A 20,504-nucleotide genomic window follows, 5' to 3' on the forward strand; every position below is an offset into this window, starting at 1 on the left:
GTCGGAGAAGTCTGGAAGTCAAGGCTCTGGTCGGGCTCTGCAGTCGGTCCCTCGTAGAACTTCAGCAAAGCAAAGGGTAAGTCTCTAGATGGTGCCTGTTTGCACAGGGTAGCCACTCCTTGGCCACAAGGGAGATTCTTCAGTCTTCTTCTTTCGTCGAATGTCGAAGGTCCAGAGTTTCTGTTCAAGTTGCAGGTTCAGGATAATCTAATTTCCTGGGGCCCAGCTACCACACTTATACTAATCTGGGGGGCTGGATTGCCTGCTAGGTCACGCCTTATGGGTGGGACCTGGGAGGGGGGTGGTTACACCCCCTTCCCTTTGTCCAGTTTCGCGCCAGGACTGGGGCTGGAGTGCCCCAGCACCGGTTTGAACTGGACTATGCATGGGACACCTTGTGTGCCCCAGGCATGTCTCATTCCTTTCAGCCCTCCCTGCCCCAATACACTAAAGTCTGTCTGGGGAGGTGCTAGCACCTCCCCAAGCAGGAAACCTATTGTCCAAGCCTCCCTTGCCGGGATCACTCCCAGCAGCAGGAGGTCAGACTCGTGTCTGTGGCAGCAGCATCCATTTTGTGATGCTGAGGCTTTGGTTAGAGTTAAACAGCAAAGTAGGATTTTAACATGACTCTCCCTCTAGAAGGGAGGAGTAATATTCTCATCACCAGAAATGGTATGGGGGTATTATTCCAAAGTGTTAGACACCTTACACGACATGTTTTGATAAAGCCAAACCATAGTTACCATAACCGTTTAAGATTATATGGTAGGCTATATCATAGAACAGCTATAAGGTCATGGTTCCAAAAGCTGCAGACAGGCTCAGCTCATGCTAGAGCACCATCTCACATGTTACCAAGCACTCTGCCTCCAGGATTGTTAAGGCCTGCCATAGGAGTGGATGATAGGTACACATGTGTCTATTTATAAGGGTAGATATAGGTATACTATATCTAAGCAAGGGGTGATTACACAACCTTGCCCCAGCTGAGTGATCAGCCAGTTGTGTCTGATTGGAAGGCTAGGCCAGGGGTGGCATAATACATGCTGCAGCCCCTGGGAGGCCTAGGGTACACCTATGCCCTGGGTACCTAGGGTACACTGTACAGGGTCCAATAAGGTGATCCTTACCAATTGTGTATGTACCTAGGGTACATGGAGTCCATTTTAAAGAGAGAGCAGACAGCCTGAGACCCTGAATGGCAGGATCTCAGGCCAACTAAGTCTAAAAACCAGCTAGACACTAGGCAAAAAGTTGGGGGTAACCATAGTCAGATATCCACCTTCCTACACCGAGTACCTCGGTGCCGGTCTCCGCATCCAGAAAGGGACTTGTTGGGCTCAGTTGGCCCGCTGTTGACTGTTATGCTCTTTTTGCTATCTGTACAGGTCGACTGTGACGTCACTCTGCTAATGAGAGGCATGTGGGTGTGAACGGGGGAGGGGAATCAAGGAGTCGCTGGCGCTCCTCTTCCTTTGGATGGGTGGCCTGCATCGTGGACAGTACAGCGTGAGGGAATACACATACCCCCGGGGAGGTGGGGTGGCAGGCACTTGGGGAGGGGACGTGGTCTATTGCTTGCCATGCTGCGCCTATCGCCTTACCACAGTTCATCCCTCTATGATGGATGGGGTTGCCCCCCAGGATCACCCCCTGCCTTGAGGAGGTACCAAATTGCTCTCACTAAATGTCCTGGGCTTGAACTCCCCAACCAAGCGTAAGCAACTATGGCGATACATTCTGCACCACGACCCTGACGTTGTGCAGTTGCAGGAGACCCACCTGATGAAGGCAGACGTGCACCGTATGGCGCATCCGAAGTACCCCCTCCGCTATTGGGCATATGCGGGCTCCAAGACTTTGGGGGTTGGGGTCCTTTGCAAGGCTGGCTATTGCACTTCTGTCTCTAACATAACCCGAGATGGGGAGGGCCGCTACTTGAGACTGCAGCTCATGCGGGGAAGGCGGCAGTTGACACTCCTTAATATTTACGCCCCAAAGGCCTCCCAAAACACCTACATCCAGCACATACTCTCTGAACAACTTAAATAGATGGTGATGTGGTGGTGTGTGGGGACTTCAACCTAGCTTGGAATTCCACATTGGATCGGAGTAATACAACATATCAAAATGAGGGACAATGTCGGCACATCTTAAGAGGGATATCGAGAGCTGGGGCCTGGTGGACGCCTGGCGGTATAAACATCTCGACGTTAGGAACTATTCCCATTACTCACATGTGCACACTTCCTACTCGCGCATTGATTATGCCTTTGTCATGCCTTCCCTCCTTACATGCTTATGCGGAGCTTTCTGACATCTCTATCGCTGACCATGCGCACTTGGAGCTCACATGGGAGGACCGATCCGCGCGCTTGTCCGGCCCGCCCCACTGAAGCTTGGACACCCCCCCCATCTGCTGTGAGACCCGGTAGATGTGGAGGCGATCCAGAGGGTATTACAGAATATTTTCAACTTAACGCTTCTCCTGAGGTCTCCCTGCACAACTTGTGGAACGGGTTCAAAGCAACGATCCGGGGTATCATAACATCCATTGCCATTGCTAGAGGGTGGGAGGCGAAGCTCGTAGAATCTAAACTCACTGCGGAGGTTAAACTATTAGAGCGTTCAGACAAAGAGGCTCCCACCCGCCACACTAAATGGCAACTTGCACTGCTGCGGGGCCAGCTGTGCGTGCATCGCGTTGGCACGACAGAACGGGCCTTGCTGTCCCCGCGGCAAAAGTACTATGAGGGGGGTAACAAAGTGGGCAGGCTACTGGCTGGTAAATTGCGGAACCGTCAGGTGAAGGCCCACATTGCCAAGATCCAGACGGGTGATGCCACATGGGCGACGGATGAAAAGGACCAAGCGGAGGCATTCAGTGCCTATTATCAGCAACTGTACTCTCGGGAAGACCCTTCTCCCACAAGACTACACTCCCACTTGGCTGCTTGTGCTTGGGATCTCCTATCCAAACATCACGCATCCCTCCTAGATAGCCCCATTACCTTGGATAAACTAGGTACAGCTGTCAAGAATCTCCCCCTAGGTAAAGCCACAGGGCCGGATGGGTTGCCTGTGCATTTCTACTGTGTCTTCCTCCCACAACTACAGGATCACCTCCTGAAAGTCTATAATTCCTGCATGGATGACATGGGCCTCACCCCCACTATGGCTATGGCAGAGATCTCCCTTATACTTAAGGCGGGGATGGACCCGGTGCAGTGCTCTTCTTACCTCCCCACAACTTTGCTTAACACTGATGCCAAGATCTTCACCAAAATATTGGCGTCGCGCCTTGAACCCCATCTGCCGGGCCTCATCGATCCAGACCAGGTGGGGTTTCTCTGCCACCGGCAGGGTGCAGATAACGTACCTCGCGTAGCGCACCTTGTTGAAAAAGTTTGACGACTGAATATCCCTACATGCCTACTTTCGCTTGACGCGGAGAAGGCATTCAACTGTGTAGGCTGGTCCTATCTCCACGCTGTGTTGAGCAAAATAGTCTTGGGACGGGAGTGCATCTCGAAGATCATGGCGTCACATATGGCCCCCACAGCTTGCATTCAACTTAATGGACAGGCCACGAGGCCAATATCACTGCATCGAGGCACGAATGCCCCCTCTCGCCCCTCCTCTTTGCACTGGCGGTAGAGCCCCTGGCCATACGGGTGAGGGAGCTAGAGGGGATTAAGGGCGTGACCTATGGAGGCCAAATCCATAAGATCAACCTCTTTGCAGTTGACCTCTTGCTCACACTGACTGAGCCCCAACTATCGCTTCCGTGCGCGGTGGACACTCTGCAGTCTTTTGAAGCTGTTTCTGGCTTCAAGATCAACCTCTCTAAATCGTTCGCCCTCAACATTATTATCCCAGCCCCTGAGGCCAGCATACTGTAGGGATTGACTCCCATCCAGTGGATGGAGACCTCCATTACGTACTTGGGGCTCCAACTTACCCCCGCTTTCACTTCCTGGTCGCATGTAAACTGGGCGATATTACGCCACTCTGTACTGGCTGACCTACAGAGAAGGAAGCCCCTTCATATTTCATGGCTGAGGTGCATCAACGTCATTAAGATGAATGTCCTGCCACGGGTTCTCTACCTGTTTCAGACGCTCCCGACCCCGATGGCGGATATTCACCGTCTTCAGGGTGACCTACGTGCCTTTGTGTGAAACGGAGGGCATACACGGGTAGCGCATTCACTTCTGATGCGCCCGCTGGATAGGGGAGGTCTGGCATGCCCGAACCTACAGGAATATTATTGGGCAGCGCATCTGAGGTACATCTCTGAGTGGGTTACACGGGAGAGTGAGAAGCATTGGTTCCACGTGGACCGGGAGGAGGTGTGCCGGCTACTGTGGGACCTTGCTTGGCTGCCTAAGCACGCCCAACCCCGGAGTGCATATATTGCGGTGCCGACCAAAACAGTCCTTGACATATAGGACAAAATAGCAGTCAAAAAGGGACTGACCACTTTCCCGTCCCCACATACTCCTATCGTGCGCAGCCCGGACTTCTGCTCAGGCTTGCCAAAACAGATGCTTCGTGATTGGAACAATGGGGAGTGTCGTATGATTGGCGCCTTATTCGCGGGGGGAGTCCTTACGTCCTTTGATAAATGCAGATCTGACTTTGCGCTACAGCACACGGCACACTATCAATACATACAACTGCAACACTGGCTCTCCGCCCCTGAGGTTCGTGCTGCGGCGACACGCCCCTTCACCCCGTCCGAAAAATTGGTGCGGGCCTTTGGGGACTCCAGAGGCCTTATATCCAAGACTTATCTGGTGCTACAACACTTGACTCCGCTGCGCCCACATCGATATCAGACTGCATGGTAGGCCGCGACCCTGGGAGAACTCTCTCCCAAGCAGTGGGAAGAATTATGGCAAGATATCCCAAAAACCTACCGCAGCCTTGCTTCCTGTGAAACTGCCTACAAATTGATGCTGCAATGGCACTATACGCCCTCCCGGCTGGCTACCATGTACCGCCCAGTATCCACCCTCTGTTGGAGATGTGGGTTGATGGAAGGCACTCTCTACCATATATGGTGGTCCTGTCACGTGAGAGCTACTTTTTGGAAGGAAGTCCTGGGCCACATTAAGGGCGTGGTGGGCTACCCGATCCCGTAGCTGCAACATGTGGTGGTACTGGGTATACGCCCCGCTAATCTAGTGGCAATGACTCGGACGGAATGGGCCCTCATTAGCCATTTACTACTGGCAGCGCGACAACTCATAGCGTGCACATGGAAACAGACGACGGCCCCATCCATAGCTCAGTTGTTCATCCGAGTGTGGCATACACTGGCTATGGAGAGGCTCTCCCATAACATAGCAAACACTGAAAAGAAATTCCAGCACGTTTGGCAGCCCTTGCTTTTTTATCTAATGCGCATCCAATTCACTTGCTTTAGCCCCCCGAAGCTAAGGTCCTTGCAACTCTTCCCAAGTGATTGAAAGATGATTATACCCTAGACTGGTGGCAGATCAGGCCCATTAGGATGATGGCCGAATCCTCCCTCGCCGCCCCCCCCTTCTATTTGAACCTCACGTGACACCCAAATGTTGCATGGCATGTCAGGACCTTTACAGTTACTGTTACTTTCTTATTATTGTTCTCTTCCTTTTACTAAAGACGCCCTGGCTGCGTTCTTCCCTGCGTGCACATACACATATATCACTGGTCACAGCGGGGTCTTAAGAGTTTATATGGGTTGCCTGGTTATTGCTGTCCCTAAGGGACTACGCTCACACATCCTGATCCCATACGCTAGTTGTCTTCATTTGGGGCCTTGGGTTATTAAATTAGTAAGCACCTGTTTACACTAGACTATTTGGCACCACTCACGGCCAGTGGGCTTCTTCACACTTCGATCGGTCTCTAGTGCAATGTTTAACTTGAAGCGGCCGGCCCGAAGTGGTTGTAGGCGGCTTGCTGTGTACTTATACATTGGTAATACGGCTATACCTGTCTTTTTCTACGCTGCCGGCCCAAACAGGGTTGTAGGCACCATGACGTGTTCAACAGTACTTGCGTACAATAAAGGTTTTTGAAACTCAAAAAAACGAAAACAAAAAAAATCAGATTAAACTGCTTATTTGCTATATAAATCCTACTATAGTATAGCTATATTATGCCCCGCATTTAATCCAAAGTACACTAAATGACACCAAATGCAGCGACTTTGTATGAAAAAGTACTTTCTCTTTATATAGTGATAGAAAATAAAAGCATCATAAGCCTTTGCTGCTTTTAGTTCTGCTGGATAGATGTGTATTATTTTTGTGATCCTTTGTACTTCTGGTTGTAGCAGAAAAAACTTTGAATATTACGTCAAACTTTGCTTTTGTGCAGACAATCTTTTCAGCCCCCCGGTAATGCAACTGGAGTCCTGCTCTGAGTGTAGCAGCTAACAGATATAGTTGTGTGTGCTCCCTTGGGCTTTCAAGTAACAGCAGGCAGTTAATGTTTACCACGTTTGCAACGTGGGTCAATGCCTTTAAGCCTGTGCTTCTGGAGCTTCACCTCTCTTCAGCTGTGCCATGACAGACTACCTGATTCAAGAACATTCAGGAGTGATTTTGGCAGCTTGTTTCACGATGTTGAACAATTCTCCCAAACTGACCTTGCAGTTGAGTGATAACCTGCAGTTGGAAGGCGGAGACCATCATCAAAAGTTATCTTAATCTACCAGTGTCTTTGCAAAGCATCCGGTGGTTTTAAGTGACAATGACAAGATATGCTTTGACTGTTTATGCTTCCATCCTCAACTTTAAGAACAACAGTTGAGCGATGGTTCTCTGGAAAGCATTGTTTAACTGCTCCCCACTACTTTTTGCCGATGTGGAGCCCTTGGTTATCAAATTGTGGCATTCAGTGTCTTCATATTGGTCTAGCAACGGGGAAAATTCAAATAAGATTTCTTCTGAGATTAGCCAACAACATTTAGATATGCTCTATCAAAAGCACACCATAAATACATAACTGAAAAAACATAATATGTTATGTGTATAAGACAATGCGAGTGAAGGTAAGTTGTGTTAGAGTAAACCAATTGTGATGAGTAAAGTGTTTAGGCAGCGATATAAAACTGGTTGGGGAAGATCAATAGTATGATGGTCATGAAAAGCGGATCAAAATGCAAGCAAAAGAAAAGAAAATTTTATGTTCTTTGTATAGCCCACAACTCACCCGGTAGGCTGTCCTGGAGTTAGAACTTAGATGATTTATACCGGATACACTTAATCCGAAGCAACCAGACTTTCTGTGCTGCATCGAATCATCAGCATTTCTTCCAGGCGCCATATTGTGTTTTCCTACATAACCAGGTCAGCATAAAGTTGCATCTTATTACCCGGTCAGTACTTTCCACAGTACTAAATATATCCTTCTAGAATACTGTTCTTTTGTACTGTTGTTAATTCAACGGTTGCCTTTTACGTGTTTTAATATGAATTTGTTATGGTCTGTTTTTTGCCACTCAAAAGAGTTATACAATGGTGTTGTATGCTTTATATTTATAGGACTACAAAAAAGTTACATTCAGTACACATTTGTGTTCCTTTACAGCGCATTTTTAATTTGAGAGATTATATCCCCTGACAAAGGACTTTCAATGGATCCAAAATGTGCCAGGGTTTCAAAAGTCTAACTTAAATTTGGATCCACTGAAAAACGGACTGATGTTGAAACCATGATAGATATGAACGTTTTAATTTCTTTACTTCTATGACATTCAATAAGTAAATGAAGGGACCCAAATATGTTTGAATGTAAGACAATTTGAAAAGAGTAAGCTTGTGGAAGATCATACTGAGAAATGCAATGTTGTGCGGCATCTTGCCCATGACCGGCTATGCACCAAAAGACTCTCTTCTAGTGAAAGACAGCATGTGCCACAGCTGGCATCAGGCCACATAGGATTCCAGAACTTCAGGAGTTTAAAAACGTTAATTAAATGTAATAGTGGACCTCCAGAAAGAATAATGTCTATAATGATTAGTATCAATTGTATTGTACGATTAATTAAAATCTTAACAAACAGGCATGCAAGCTACAAAAGAAAAATAATAAAGAAGCATTTCAGACTTTTTTTATTTTTAAATAAATTGCATCCATCTGAGCTAGCTGCAAGTTCGCAAACCAGGGCCAGCAACTTTCTTTCCATGATTAATTGTCATAAAAAGGAAGTTGCTAGTTCAGGTTTGGGCCCAGGGACAACTTATACCTTTTGCTTTATAAACAGAGATGTTAGTAGAAGCGCTCATTTCATGAGATTATAGGCATGAGCATGCATTGCCGTTTAAAAATTAAAGACTGCACATAGTGAAACTAGGATTGCCACCTTTCCAAATACAGGCCAATCGTTGTTTTAATAGTCTGCAAATGCCAGGACATGAAAGAAAATACTACGTATTCATTTGTAGCATAACTTTTCTCCCTTTGTATATTTGATAATGAAGAAAGGGGGGGGGGGGGGATTGTGTTGTAGCAGTTTTATAGTGCTTGCTAACGTAACCCAATTTGTGGCACAGCATTGATTTATAATGGTCAGCAAGCTATTGCATGTGTAGGGTGGGTGGTTGGAAGTATTTTCTTTGGTTTGTTATCCTATGTGGGAAGTGTTTCCTTGTCTTGCTTGAGGAACTTACGAAATTAAGCTTAAAGTCAATTAAGCTGTGCGTGGGGGACTCTGAAAAATGTCAAGTTGCTTGGCCTTTAGTAGCTCACGACAATTTTCACTGATCAGAATGAGCTCTCACTACAGAAAAGATTGAAGACCCCTGGTCTAAGAGAACTACAGTAGGAATAACCTTTATTGAAACCCCTATTAACAAGTGGAACAGTGAGTCTGGCAGCCCTGAGCCCCACCAGTGACCTCAAGACCGGTCTGCCCCAATCTCGGCATGCCAGATCGTGCTGTGTCATCCCGGACTTGTTGTTGTGGACCTGCAGTAAAGTAAGCTGGTTTGGCTGCGTCCTGTCCCATTGATAACATTCGGATCGGTCTGGGTGCAGATTTATATAGCGCGAACTCGACCTGAAGGTATTGGAGCGCTTTACATGAGCACCAGGTACATTACACAAGGACACAATTCATTTTTTGTACACATTGGGAGGTTAGGTGATTTGCCTAAAATCACAGGATGTGGAGCCGACGCAAAAACTCGAACCTTGTTCCCCAGCGCCAAAGTCGGCAGCCATGGGGGTAAGGCCACAGTCAAGCTTTGGTTTCTAATTGGACGTACCAGGTAAAGGGGGTGGGGGCTAAAATAGAGCTCATATGCTCCGACAAACAGGTACTTTACTAATAAAACACAAGATGGGGAAAAGGACAGGACAAATTGGTACTTAGGAACGGAGTGAAGCTAGATGTGGATAGATAGCTTTTAAGTATGGGACAGAGAGGAGAAGACTTATAGCTAACAATATAATAGAGCAGGCTTTCGGACCACGCCTTTCTACCACTGGCCTTCTTCGGCCAGCATATTTCATCCAGTATCTTGAGTTTCAATCCATTATCTATGCATTGCCTACTCTGCAGATTTAAACAAAAAATATTGTTTCTAGTTAAAAAGGATGAAAAAGGTACTAAAAAGACAGCACTGCGGGTTTCCCGCAAAGGAAATCCCTAATTGTTGGCTCACCTTATGGAACAAAATACCTTTCACCTAATGCTATTGGCTGTGGTTGTCTACCACCACGTAAAGCATTTGCATTGAATTAGCCACTTGCAGAACTACTTTACATCTGTTGCCCTCTATGTCTGCACAGACAGGCCTTCTCCCAAGTGTCTCTAATGTGCAAATGCGGTATATGTTAGAATATTAAACCCAGGCCAATTGGCTTGTCAAGAAACTGTTTAGATTGCTGTGTACTTTGATAAAAAAAAATTATCACCAGAAAGCACATTAGTGGTAAGCCTAATTGGTCCAACTCGTCTCGTGGGTGACTAATTTCTGCCGCTCCTGGGCCGACCTCTCATCGTGGTGATACGCTAGGATCCCACTCCCTCAGTTCAAGTGGGGGACATCTGTCCTGAATTTCGAGCGGCAATTCCAAAGGCATCCACCAGTCCATTAATTTTTAAAGCCCTTACCACACATATGTAGCCCCTTAAGAGTTGTAACGATTTAACCCAAAGTAAACTTAAGGGGGGAAAACGCGTTTTCCAAGGTAGGTTCTCAGTAAGTAATTGTTTTGCGTGCGTGAAACTTCAGAGCCTTATCTGGAGTATTGCGCGCTGTATACACACTAACATTGCATACCTCGAGACAGCATCCTCCCAACAAAAGAACAAGCACTTGCACTGCAATAGGTCTCGCATTTACAAGAGTTTGAGCTATTGTCATTGTAAATGACAATGCCTTTTATTTATGTTTTGAAACCCTGCAAGTGGTGCGTAAACACGCACTTTGTACTTATAGTCCTTGCTTACGAGAAGCAAGGTTGGCAGTAAAAGAGGCGCAGTTACTGCCAGCCTTGCTTCTCATAAGCAATGACTAAAAGTTCAAAGTGTGTGCTTACGCACCGCTTCCATGTTTTCAAAACACATTAATAAAAGGCATTGTCATTTATAATGTCAATAGCTCAAACTCTAGCAAATGTGAGACCTATTGCATTGCAAATGCTTGTTTTCTCTTATGGGTAAGAACACCAAACTATTTTTAAGATCTCTGGAAACACGCTTTTTAAGCTCGAAATATTCCAAATATGTTCAAAGGAGAGATCAGTAACAACTTATTTGAATATAGCATTTGTGGATTCGATTTTCTCTTCATTTATAATCATTCATTTGAATGTAGCATTTGTGGATTTCACTTGCCCTCCATTTATCATCACTCATTTGTGTATAGCATTTTTGTATTTAATTTGCCCTTCATTTATAATCACGTAATTTGCATACAGCGTGTTTGCATTTAATTTGTCCTTCATTCATTTTTCAATACAAAGATCTGAAATAAAATAAGTGATTCTATAAATGCGCCTGAACAGAACGCGCTCATTTACAGGTATTTTTCGTATGTGAATGTTCACAAGAGGAGCCAGGCACACCATTCTCCGGGGGTACAAATGTCCCAACGTGCCATGACGACTAGCTTTCAACTAGCCACGACTGAACAGCTGGCCCAGTGATGTTAGATATTAGATGACCATATAGCAGCTAAAATAGATGGACATAATTTTACAAGATAAAATATTTCATACATGAATGCAATTAAAAAAGCAGAGAATTACAGGGTCGAATGGTAGATTTTAAAAAGAGAGCTACTGAGGCGCAGACTTCAGTTGTGGAAAGCATTTGTAAGAAGCATAAAGCAGGTCTACATCTAATAAAGCAACATTTCCTCAATAAACGCAATAAAAACGACTGGTAAAAGTCATGACATTTACAAACAAGCAAAACAGAAAGCAGCTCCGGGCTGGGGAGGAGACCTGGGAGGGCGAGGGCTGCCCGCGCATGCGCTGTACCTGTCACTTCCGCGTGCAGCCGGTGCAGACAGCGCCTGTCCGCCAGAGAGGAAGTGTGGGAGCTGAAGTCCCGGGTCCCAGGAGGGGGCCCGGGTGAAGAGCGGCAGATAGCAGTGCGGGGCTCCCATGCCTAAGGAAAGAGCCCCGCGTCGTGCTGGCAGTAGTGGAGCTGGAGTGCTCGGAAGCCGCCGTTCAGGAGGATTCCCCCCACAGGCCGGGATTCTCCATTTGTCCAGTGGTTGTGCCGATGAAGACACAGTGTCAATGTTTGTTTCCTGAGCGGACCCGCCATTGTGGGCCGCTCCAACGAAAGAGCGAGTTTAAAAAAAAAAGTGAAACTGCATGCTGGCTTGCGAGGGAAGGGGGACAGGAGATGTGCACGCCGCATGCCTGTAAGCGCGTACACAGGCTCCAATCCGCCAAAAGGCTGCGCGTGCCCATCTCCTGTCCCACTTCCGAGGCAAGTCAGCAACAATAGATCTCGCAGGCGACAGCTGCGCTTTGTGCTGCGTTCGCCAGGCGAGACCTAAAAAAGGCAATTCTACCCGGGAAGAGAACCTTTGGACCCTTTTCTTAAATCGAATTCATGGTATACAACTGTACCTGTTTTCTCTGGACTATACATGTAGTAGACGGGGAAAGGTGTTCTTTGTCTGGGGCAGTGGCATAGCCAGTGTGTCATGGACCATACTGCAATGAAGGCAATGGGCTCGTTGGCCGCGGTCTGAACTGTAAAATACAGAACTCAGTGTTTCGCGGACCACTGCACCTGCTGCACCAAATGGAGCTACGTCAGTGGCGTGGGGGGCGGCCTTACCTTGCATTTTCTGTCGTCAATCGTAGTCTCGTTGAACTCCTCGCCCAGCCTGAAGATGATCTCCGTGGTCTTGTACGTGCTCTCGGTGCGGATCTTCACCTTGTCGCCAATTTTGCTGATGATCTGGGAAGGTTTGGTCATATTTCCCGCTTGCCGGGTGGCGAAGGCCACTCCTGCAAAAAAAAAAAAAAAAACAGAGTGAACAGAGCGGGGACGACCATGAGGGGGCAGTGTGTGAAGGGAAGGCCTGGGCAGATTGCTGGCCATTTCGCCCCCGTTCAGAGCGCAGGTGGAGCAAAGGGGGAACGGGAATGGGTATATATGGTGGATCAGGAAGGAGGTCCCATCTTCGAGAGTAGCGAGGGTATGTGTAGCGATGAGAGTAGATTGCCTACTAAGAGAAGCACGGGCAGGAGGTATGTGGGACATCGACAATCGTAGAACATAACACAATATGTATTTGTGAAATGTACGTTCACCCCCTGGAGCTGAATTTCAAATAGTTATTGTTATTCAACTAAATGGTACTCACTTTATCAACCGTGGAAGGATGAAAAGCTGAGTGGAACATAATGTGTATTTTTGAATCACACGTTCACCCCTTAGCTCTGAATATCAAATAGTTATTGTTACTCAAGTAAAGGGTACTCACTTTATCGACCTCGGAAGGATGAAAAGCTGAGTGGAACATAATGTGTATTTGTGAATTGCACGTTCACCCCTTGGCGATGAATATTAAATAGTTATTGTTACTCAACAAACTGGTACTAACTTTATCTACCTCAGAAGGATGAAAACTTGAGTGCCACACCCCACCCCCCTTTAACCGATTTGAACATTGTGCTCATGAAGTAAGACAACAATACCAATACCACCACCACCAATTCAATACCAATGCCAGTACCACCTCCACCAATACTACCGCCACCACCACCACTAATACCCCCACCACCATGAATACCACTACCTCCACCAATACCATCACCACCAATACCACCACCACTAATACCACCACCACCAATACCATCAATACCACCACCACCACCACCACTACCACCACCAATACCAATAGCACCACCAGCAATACCAATACCACCGCCTTAGCGCCACTCACTCACTAGTAATAGCAGGGGCACTGTTCGAGGCCGGAGCTGCAACCGACACCATCCTGCCAGCCATAAATCACAGCCCTCCCTGCACCAGGAGGTGAAGCCAGGACCCTACTACAGCTGAAGTGTATTTTTTTATTAGGCCAAGGATAGCAATGACATTATGCAATGCCACACTGCACACTCAAATCACGGAGAGGGCAGGAAATAGTCCCCCCCTTGCTATTCCTCCTGAAGAGCGAAGCCGGGGGGGGGGGGGGGGGGGGGGGGGATTCCAGAGTGACAACACTTATACATCTTCTTCACTGCACTATTTATCACTACTTTGAAGACAATCTCTGATATTTACAATCTAACAAGAAGTCAAGAAGGCCCTTTATTGCAATGCAATAGGTCGAGCATTTGCGAGAGTTTAAGCTATTAGTATTGTAAATGAAAAGGCCTTTTATTTATGTTTTAAAACCGAAAACATAAATAAAAGGCATTGTCATTTACAATGCCAATAGCTCAAACTCGCGTGGATACGAGACCTATAGCATTGCAAATGCTTGTTTTAATAACTTTCTAATCCATTTTACCTAGAAACTATTTTTTGGTTTACATATGCAGTTTGCAATAGTTAATGGATTATGTGACAGATGCGACTAAATCAATGATTTTGCGGAAAACTCCTCGGTCGCAGAGTCGCATAATTCCAGTGGCCATGTAGAAATGTCTTCCCAGTGCAACTTCAGCGACGGTTCAGATCGTATCTCATCGTGCAGAGCTTCTGGTTGTTCGGAGAGCTGCGGCCGGCAGATACTGGGTCAATGTATCTACTCCGCGCACAGGCGGGAGCGGCTTGGGGATGGGGGTAGCAGCAGGGCCGGTCCTAGGATATGTGGGGCCCCGGGCAGAATAGGAACATGTGAGGCCCCTAAGCAGAGACGATGCGGGATCGGCTCAGGCCGGCACAGGAAAGGTTTTTTTTTATTACCAAGCCCCCCCCCCGCGCGTGACCCCCGCACGCATACCCACGAGTCATGCTGGCTGAGACTGGGTGTTGTCAATGGTTGTTAGCGGTTTAAACTAAATGAGTAACTACAATAAGTGATTTTACTTTCACCTTGTTGCTTTGACCAATAAGTAGCTCCTTCACACACTTGCATAGAATCACAACTGGAATGCAGGACCATTGCTCTTTGTGCTGTGCAGAGAGGCCATAATTTGAATGATCATGTAATCTTTTTGACCCACAGACAGGCACAATGTGAAAGTTGCACTGCCTGCATCCTCAACTCTAAAGTGCTCAACTGTAGCCTGTTATAAACACCTGGAGGCGATTCAGTACAAAGGGTGCATCATCCAAGATATGCTGTGAAATTAAATACAGAAACACACATGCTGGAAATAGCTACCACTCTTGGGGAATGCAAGATTAAGTAAGGCATTGGAAATATAAACAGGAACAAAATCACTGCCATGGATTACCCTAACATCAGGACCACTGGAATTATGCGGCAGGAGGTGGCTAAATTATGTAGCAGGATGAGTAAATTATGGCATAGTCCGGCACATTTTGAAATAGTATTACTTCATTTTTTTGCCATTTTTAAACTTAGTAACACTGTTTGGGCACTGGTTGCACCCCATTAGTACCAATTTAACACCCAAATTTAGCAGTGGGAAACAGAAAGTAGACTATTCCAGCTTTTCAATGGGCCTTCCCACATGCGGCAAGACGTGTTGCTGCATTTTTAGAAACTTTTGAACGGTGTGAGATAGAAAGCAATTTTGTTGTTAACATTTGTAGATTATGCAGCAGATGATGGATTATGTGGCAAATGCGTCAAATGCATAATTATGCAGAAATCGACGCTGCCGCACAATCGCATAATTCCAGTGGCTCTGCCTAACATGAAGTATAAGACTGGGACAAAAAATAGGCCCCAGTACCAAAATAAAAGGGGCCCCCATTAGTGAGTTAGTTAGTTAGAAAAAAGTGTCCCATGTTTGCAAACTAGGGCTGTTTTAAACTTGTAAAGACCTGCTGTATACGTTTTTTGTGAGGCATGGAAGACTGCACTGATTTGAGTTTTCTGTCGGCAATGTTTGCTTTAATATCATGAAAATCAACAGTAAAAACCGTCTCATCTGACCATAAAGCAATAACTAGCCAAAAAAATGGCCAACATACTGACCTGACAGCAGGGCTTTAAGTGGGATAAAAAAACTAGGGGGGGGGGGGGTCTTTCAAAGGGGCATGGCTAATGTAATTAAGGGTGTGGCTTAAAAACATGTTAGCTATATAAATCTGTGCTAAGCATAGTGTGCCGCCCAACAGGTATTTTGCTGCTTTTGTCATTGCCTCCAGATAAATATTACAAGTAAAATTACACATACAAGCCAGTACTATTGACTATCAGTGATTATCAGTTGCATAAGATGAATAAGCAACATGTATGGCTTCCTTGTATGTAATATTGAAAATGATCCAGTTCCGACATGATGAGACTGTAAAAGAACTATAAAGGGTATCGTTTAACCCCTTGTGTGCCCCGCCCTTTCCCCGCCCTGTGCCGGGCGTTGAATTAGCGGGCGGGGTTCATGACGAGATAGTCTTGTCATGGGCACAGCGCAACCGCGCTCCATGACGAGACAATCTCGTCATGGGCACTGAAGGGGTTAAGTTGCACTAAAGGCAGCGAAGGGTGGCACTGCTGCAGAGTTAAGATTTGTTTTTTCACTCTGAGGGTAAGAATGGAGAGCGGGCCCGTCTCAAAACCTGCTTTTTAGAACTTTCATTCATTGTGCAGACATTGGATCAATGTTTTTGCAGGCAAACTTAAGGACATGAATATATGGCCCCTTTGCAATTTACAACCGGTTCTAAGACTTGAGTGACCCAGCACACTTTAAACCCTGCTCCATCCACTTTTGCATGTGGATTCTGCTCCTCTGTGTGCACCTCTTGTCTCACTGCTGCTCTCACACCTATCAGCCCCCCCCCCACATTATTCTGTTTGTCTTACCCATTTTATTTGCCTCTCTGCTCCCTTTCCACTTGTCCGAGGTGAGCAGTTTCCATTGTGATGCGCCACCATTCAATCTTTTGCTCTGCGCCCAACAGAGTATTCTGCTTTTCATTGATACAGGGGCAGGGCACCCTTCACATGCAAGGGCACTGTAATTAACTGCCTAATTGCTGTCATGAACATTCAGATGCAGTCATTAGGCCCACAGAGACAGGCCTGCAGGAGAATGATCAAAAAAAAGAAAAAATATAAACTCTTAGGGGGCCCCCTGGGCCTCAATACTCTGCAGTCTTTAACGGTGCGAGGCCTCATGGCTGCGAGCAGGCGCGGGGCCCCTGGGCAGCTTTCCACGCTGAATCAAAAAGAGAGGGGGGACCGAGGAGCAAGTTACGGTCCAGTGTCCATGCTCCTCTTTCATAGTACTTAAACAAACAAAAAGGACACTGTTCCTAAAGGCTGGCTACCGGATGTCGACCAATAGTCCTCGCCAAGAAAAAGCAAGAGTGAAGAAAAAGACCTAGGTATAAAGGGGACCCCCTAAAAAGAAGAAAGAACAGGTCTTGTCTCCTGTTGCCCTCACACACCCCGGAGGATGTCATGCTTCATCATCGAGCATTGGGGACTCTTCCCGTTTTTAACTTTTGGCCTTAGCAACCCCTGTTCAAATTTTATTTAAATTTGCACGCACCTTGTAGCCCTCTTCATTTGGACCCACACCCCACATACCCTCAGGCACCATCCGGCATTGACTTTAAAAGAGCTCCGCCAAAGTGACCCTTCGGGGGACCCGTTGGGCATTGCATCGTCGGGCCCGACGAGGAGCCAATGCCCGATGATGAAGCATGACATCCTCCGGGGTGTGTGAGGGCAACAGGAGACAAGACCTGTTCTTTCTCCTTTTTAGGGGGTCCCCTCTATACCTAGGTCTTTTTCTTCACTCTTGCTTTTTCCTGGCGAGGACTATTGGTCGACATCCGGTAGCCAGCCTTTAGGAACAGTGTCCTTTCAGCTTCCCACGCTGCCCATTCCTAGCGCCGGCCCTGGGCAGCACCCTGTATACGAAGGAAAAGGGTCGCCAGGCCTGTTCCCAGGTCATGCGGTCTCACCCCTTCTTTACATGGGTAGCCCCTGTCACTCGCAAGACACAAGATACACACGCCAAGAAGTTTATGACATGATGTGCGCCCATGAAATGTACGTTCCATTGGGTTGTAAGTTAAGAATTGCAGTGGCTGCTGGACGAGTGTGGAAATTATACTTCATGTCACCATACGCAGGCCGTGAGAAAAGCGCCCGAGTCAAAAATACGCACCTGACAAGAAATGCGCTTGCGGAAAGTCCATCAAATATGGCACCCCTAAGCAGGACATTAGCAGTCAAGTAAATGTGTATAAAAACTTCAAGCCTATGCTGCTGGATGATTCTGGGAATAATACGTAATGTTTCCATGCGCAGGCCTTGCCATGCGCATCCCAAGAAACGCACGTTAAATTAAATGTACAAAGCAATAAGTGCACCGCCTACGGAGTTTGCGCCCCTACAAACGTCCTGCATACGATATGTATTTCATAACACGCATTCTACGATATGCGAATTGTTGTCAATAGACTGCGCACACACGTTGATAGGAGGAGGAGGTAAGAGGATTTATTCTAACAAGAAAGAGCGGACCGTTCTCTTGGCCAGGCTGAATCAACTGTCACCCCAACAGTGTCCCCCTTACAACACAAAAGCCCCTCAACATTCCAGACACCCGCCTCTCGAGACAAGCAAGGCGCGAGGCCTAAGCGTACGGAGAATGCTTGTCTCGAGAAGGCGCGAGGCAAGCATAACGCACTCTAGAAATGTGCAGCCCTCCATGAGACGGACAGTTTATCCCCCGAGGCGCCATTTACCGAGAGCATCCATGTACTCGTTGAAGTTTTTAGCCTGCGCCAGCTTCCAGGTGCCAATAAACGCGTCGACCATGTTGCTGAGGGTGGAGTGTAGCTAAGGCGCGACGCCTAGTCTCGAGAAAGCGCGAGCCAAGCATAACACACTCTAGAAACGTGCAGCCCTCCATGAGACAGACAGTTTATCCCCCGAGGCGCCATTTACCGAGAGCCTCCATGTACTCATTGAAGTTTTTAGCCTCCGCCAGCTTCCAGGTGCCTATAAACGCGTCGACCATGTTGCTGGGGTTGTTGAGGGTGGAGTGTGGCTAAGGCGGGAGTGGTACGGGCGCAGTCTTCTGGGTGCGTCCAATGTTTCTGTTACTGCTGCCCACCTAGCACCAAGTCACGTCTATGATAACAAGCGGGGTCGCCCTTCTAAGGGGCGAACTGACAAGCCACGCCTCCCAGCGCTCACTTGCCCAACAGGAAGCGGGCGCGCTCGGAATTATTTGAATACTCCCGCTGATTGGCTCAGGCCACCCAGTCAAGCGAGAGCGGGCCGAGGATAAACGGTAAAATCACCCCACTCTGTTATCAAATCGATAATCCTCGCTTCCTGGAGCAGCGGCTTGAAGGCTGCTGAGGACCAACACGTGTAAAGAAAATGCGTTCAGCAGTAGAAGAAAAGTATTCGTCTTGCATTCAGTATATGTTGGGTGTGTAGAAGAACTCAGTGACGTTCGGCCGGCGCACATTTTATACTGTGGTTATTTACGTATCTAATTTTGGGGTGGTTTGGTTTTCAATATTTTATGACGGCTTTAACAACAGTTTACGGAAAGTTCGTATTATTCTCGAGGTAACGCACTAAGCTGTATTTTATTGGAACGTCGACCCCAGCGTTGCAAAATAGTACACATATTAGTAATTTGCATTGAAATTGTTTTGCTTTAATTTTTGGCGGGTGCATACTGAAACGCGGTCAGGTTGATAGCAAGATGAGTACTTGGGGGCGACTGGCCGCCGAAACAACCCCTAGTATTACAGACAGGTGGAACGGCCCCAGTGACGCAGAGGAGTCCAGTTGGTGATGTAGATTCGGCGGGAATAGACATAGGCTTGCTAAAGGCTGGTGTGCAGTAGAACGTTTCTTCTTTTCATTTGTATTGCGCAACGCAGTCAATGACTTGCCAAGTTTTCGCAGGCAGCAGATTTCCCGGTAGATGACAAAGCTGCAAAATCATAGAGCTTAGAAAGGGTTGTATCCAAAACACGAGCTCAGACATATGTAGCATATACGTCACGCAACTTATGTAAAAAAATAAGCAAGGGTTATTTTCCTTAAACATTTGTGTTTCATATTTATATTTTAGATTATATGACTCATGTAGCGCTCCCCCCCTCTTCAATGTAAGGCGGTACTGACTGATGAACGGGGAGATGTGCTAACTCTGTACTATTTTGTGGCTCCTCAATCGATCTGGTTAGTATGTAAATTCAAAATCAAATAACATTTTATATTTTAATGTAAAGCACATTCGGCTTCACAATCAGGAATAACATGTATTACAATGAGAGCCATAAAGAATAACAAGTATAACGAATTTTATAAAGGTTTTATCAAATCAAAAGCATTTATAAAGTGCACAGTTTTAAGTTTATTTTATTCATGCGCAGCTAATAAAAGCCATTGCAAGTTTGTGATAAAAACCGTTACAAAAAATATTTATAAAAACATTTAAAGTGGGAAAGGAAGCAACCAACTTGGGTCTAGTGGCCAGGTAGTTATAAAATATTCAGTTGAATAATAAATACAAGTTACAAAAGCATCTCGCAAGGCAGTGATTAATAAATAAAAAGGTAGTAAATGCTGACGTGGCATAATTATGAGTCCATCAAAATGACAGCTTCATCATTATTAAAAATAGTTCAGATAGACTTCGGTCAATGTGTTACCACAAACGTTTTCAGTCACTGTAGTAAGATGAGCTGTGGGTAAGTTTGTGCATTTGGAAACACTGTCAATCATTTCTTCCATTATTAGGACAGTTTAAATTGCTGGTGTGATGACCCGTGAGGTCGTTCTGTATAGAAACAGTTTTACCCTGGTCTTTCCTAGGTTTCTATCATAAAGACCTGATAACACATTTAGAGCTTTCAGATGATGAATTGCACTTTTAGTGGTCACACAACGTTATTT

General features: G+C 46.5%; 1 protein-coding gene across 1 annotated transcript in view; it reads right to left on the reverse strand.

Annotated features, from left to right (window-relative positions):
- LOC146817794 (fatty acid-binding protein, brain-like) overlaps positions 1–18,690 on the reverse strand; it is a 334,168-nt gene extending 315,478 nt beyond the window's left edge. Inside the window, exons 1-2 of the mRNA XM_085611263.1 lie at positions 18,528–18,690; positions 12,308–12,480 (exon numbers count right to left, since the gene is read on the reverse strand). Of these exons, the coding sequence (XP_085467389.1) occupies positions 12,308–12,480; positions 18,528–18,600 (246 nt within the window). The 5' untranslated portion in view covers positions 18,601–18,690. The remainder of the gene's footprint in view (positions 1–12,307; positions 12,481–18,527) is intronic.
- Positions 18,691–20,504: the final 1,814 nt, after the last annotated feature.

Source organism: Triturus cristatus, chromosome 6 (genome assembly GCF_964204655.1).
Source record: "Triturus cristatus chromosome 6, aTriCri1.1, whole genome shotgun sequence".
NCBI classification, from domain to species: domain Eukaryota; kingdom Metazoa; phylum Chordata; class Amphibia; order Caudata; family Salamandridae; genus Triturus; species Triturus cristatus.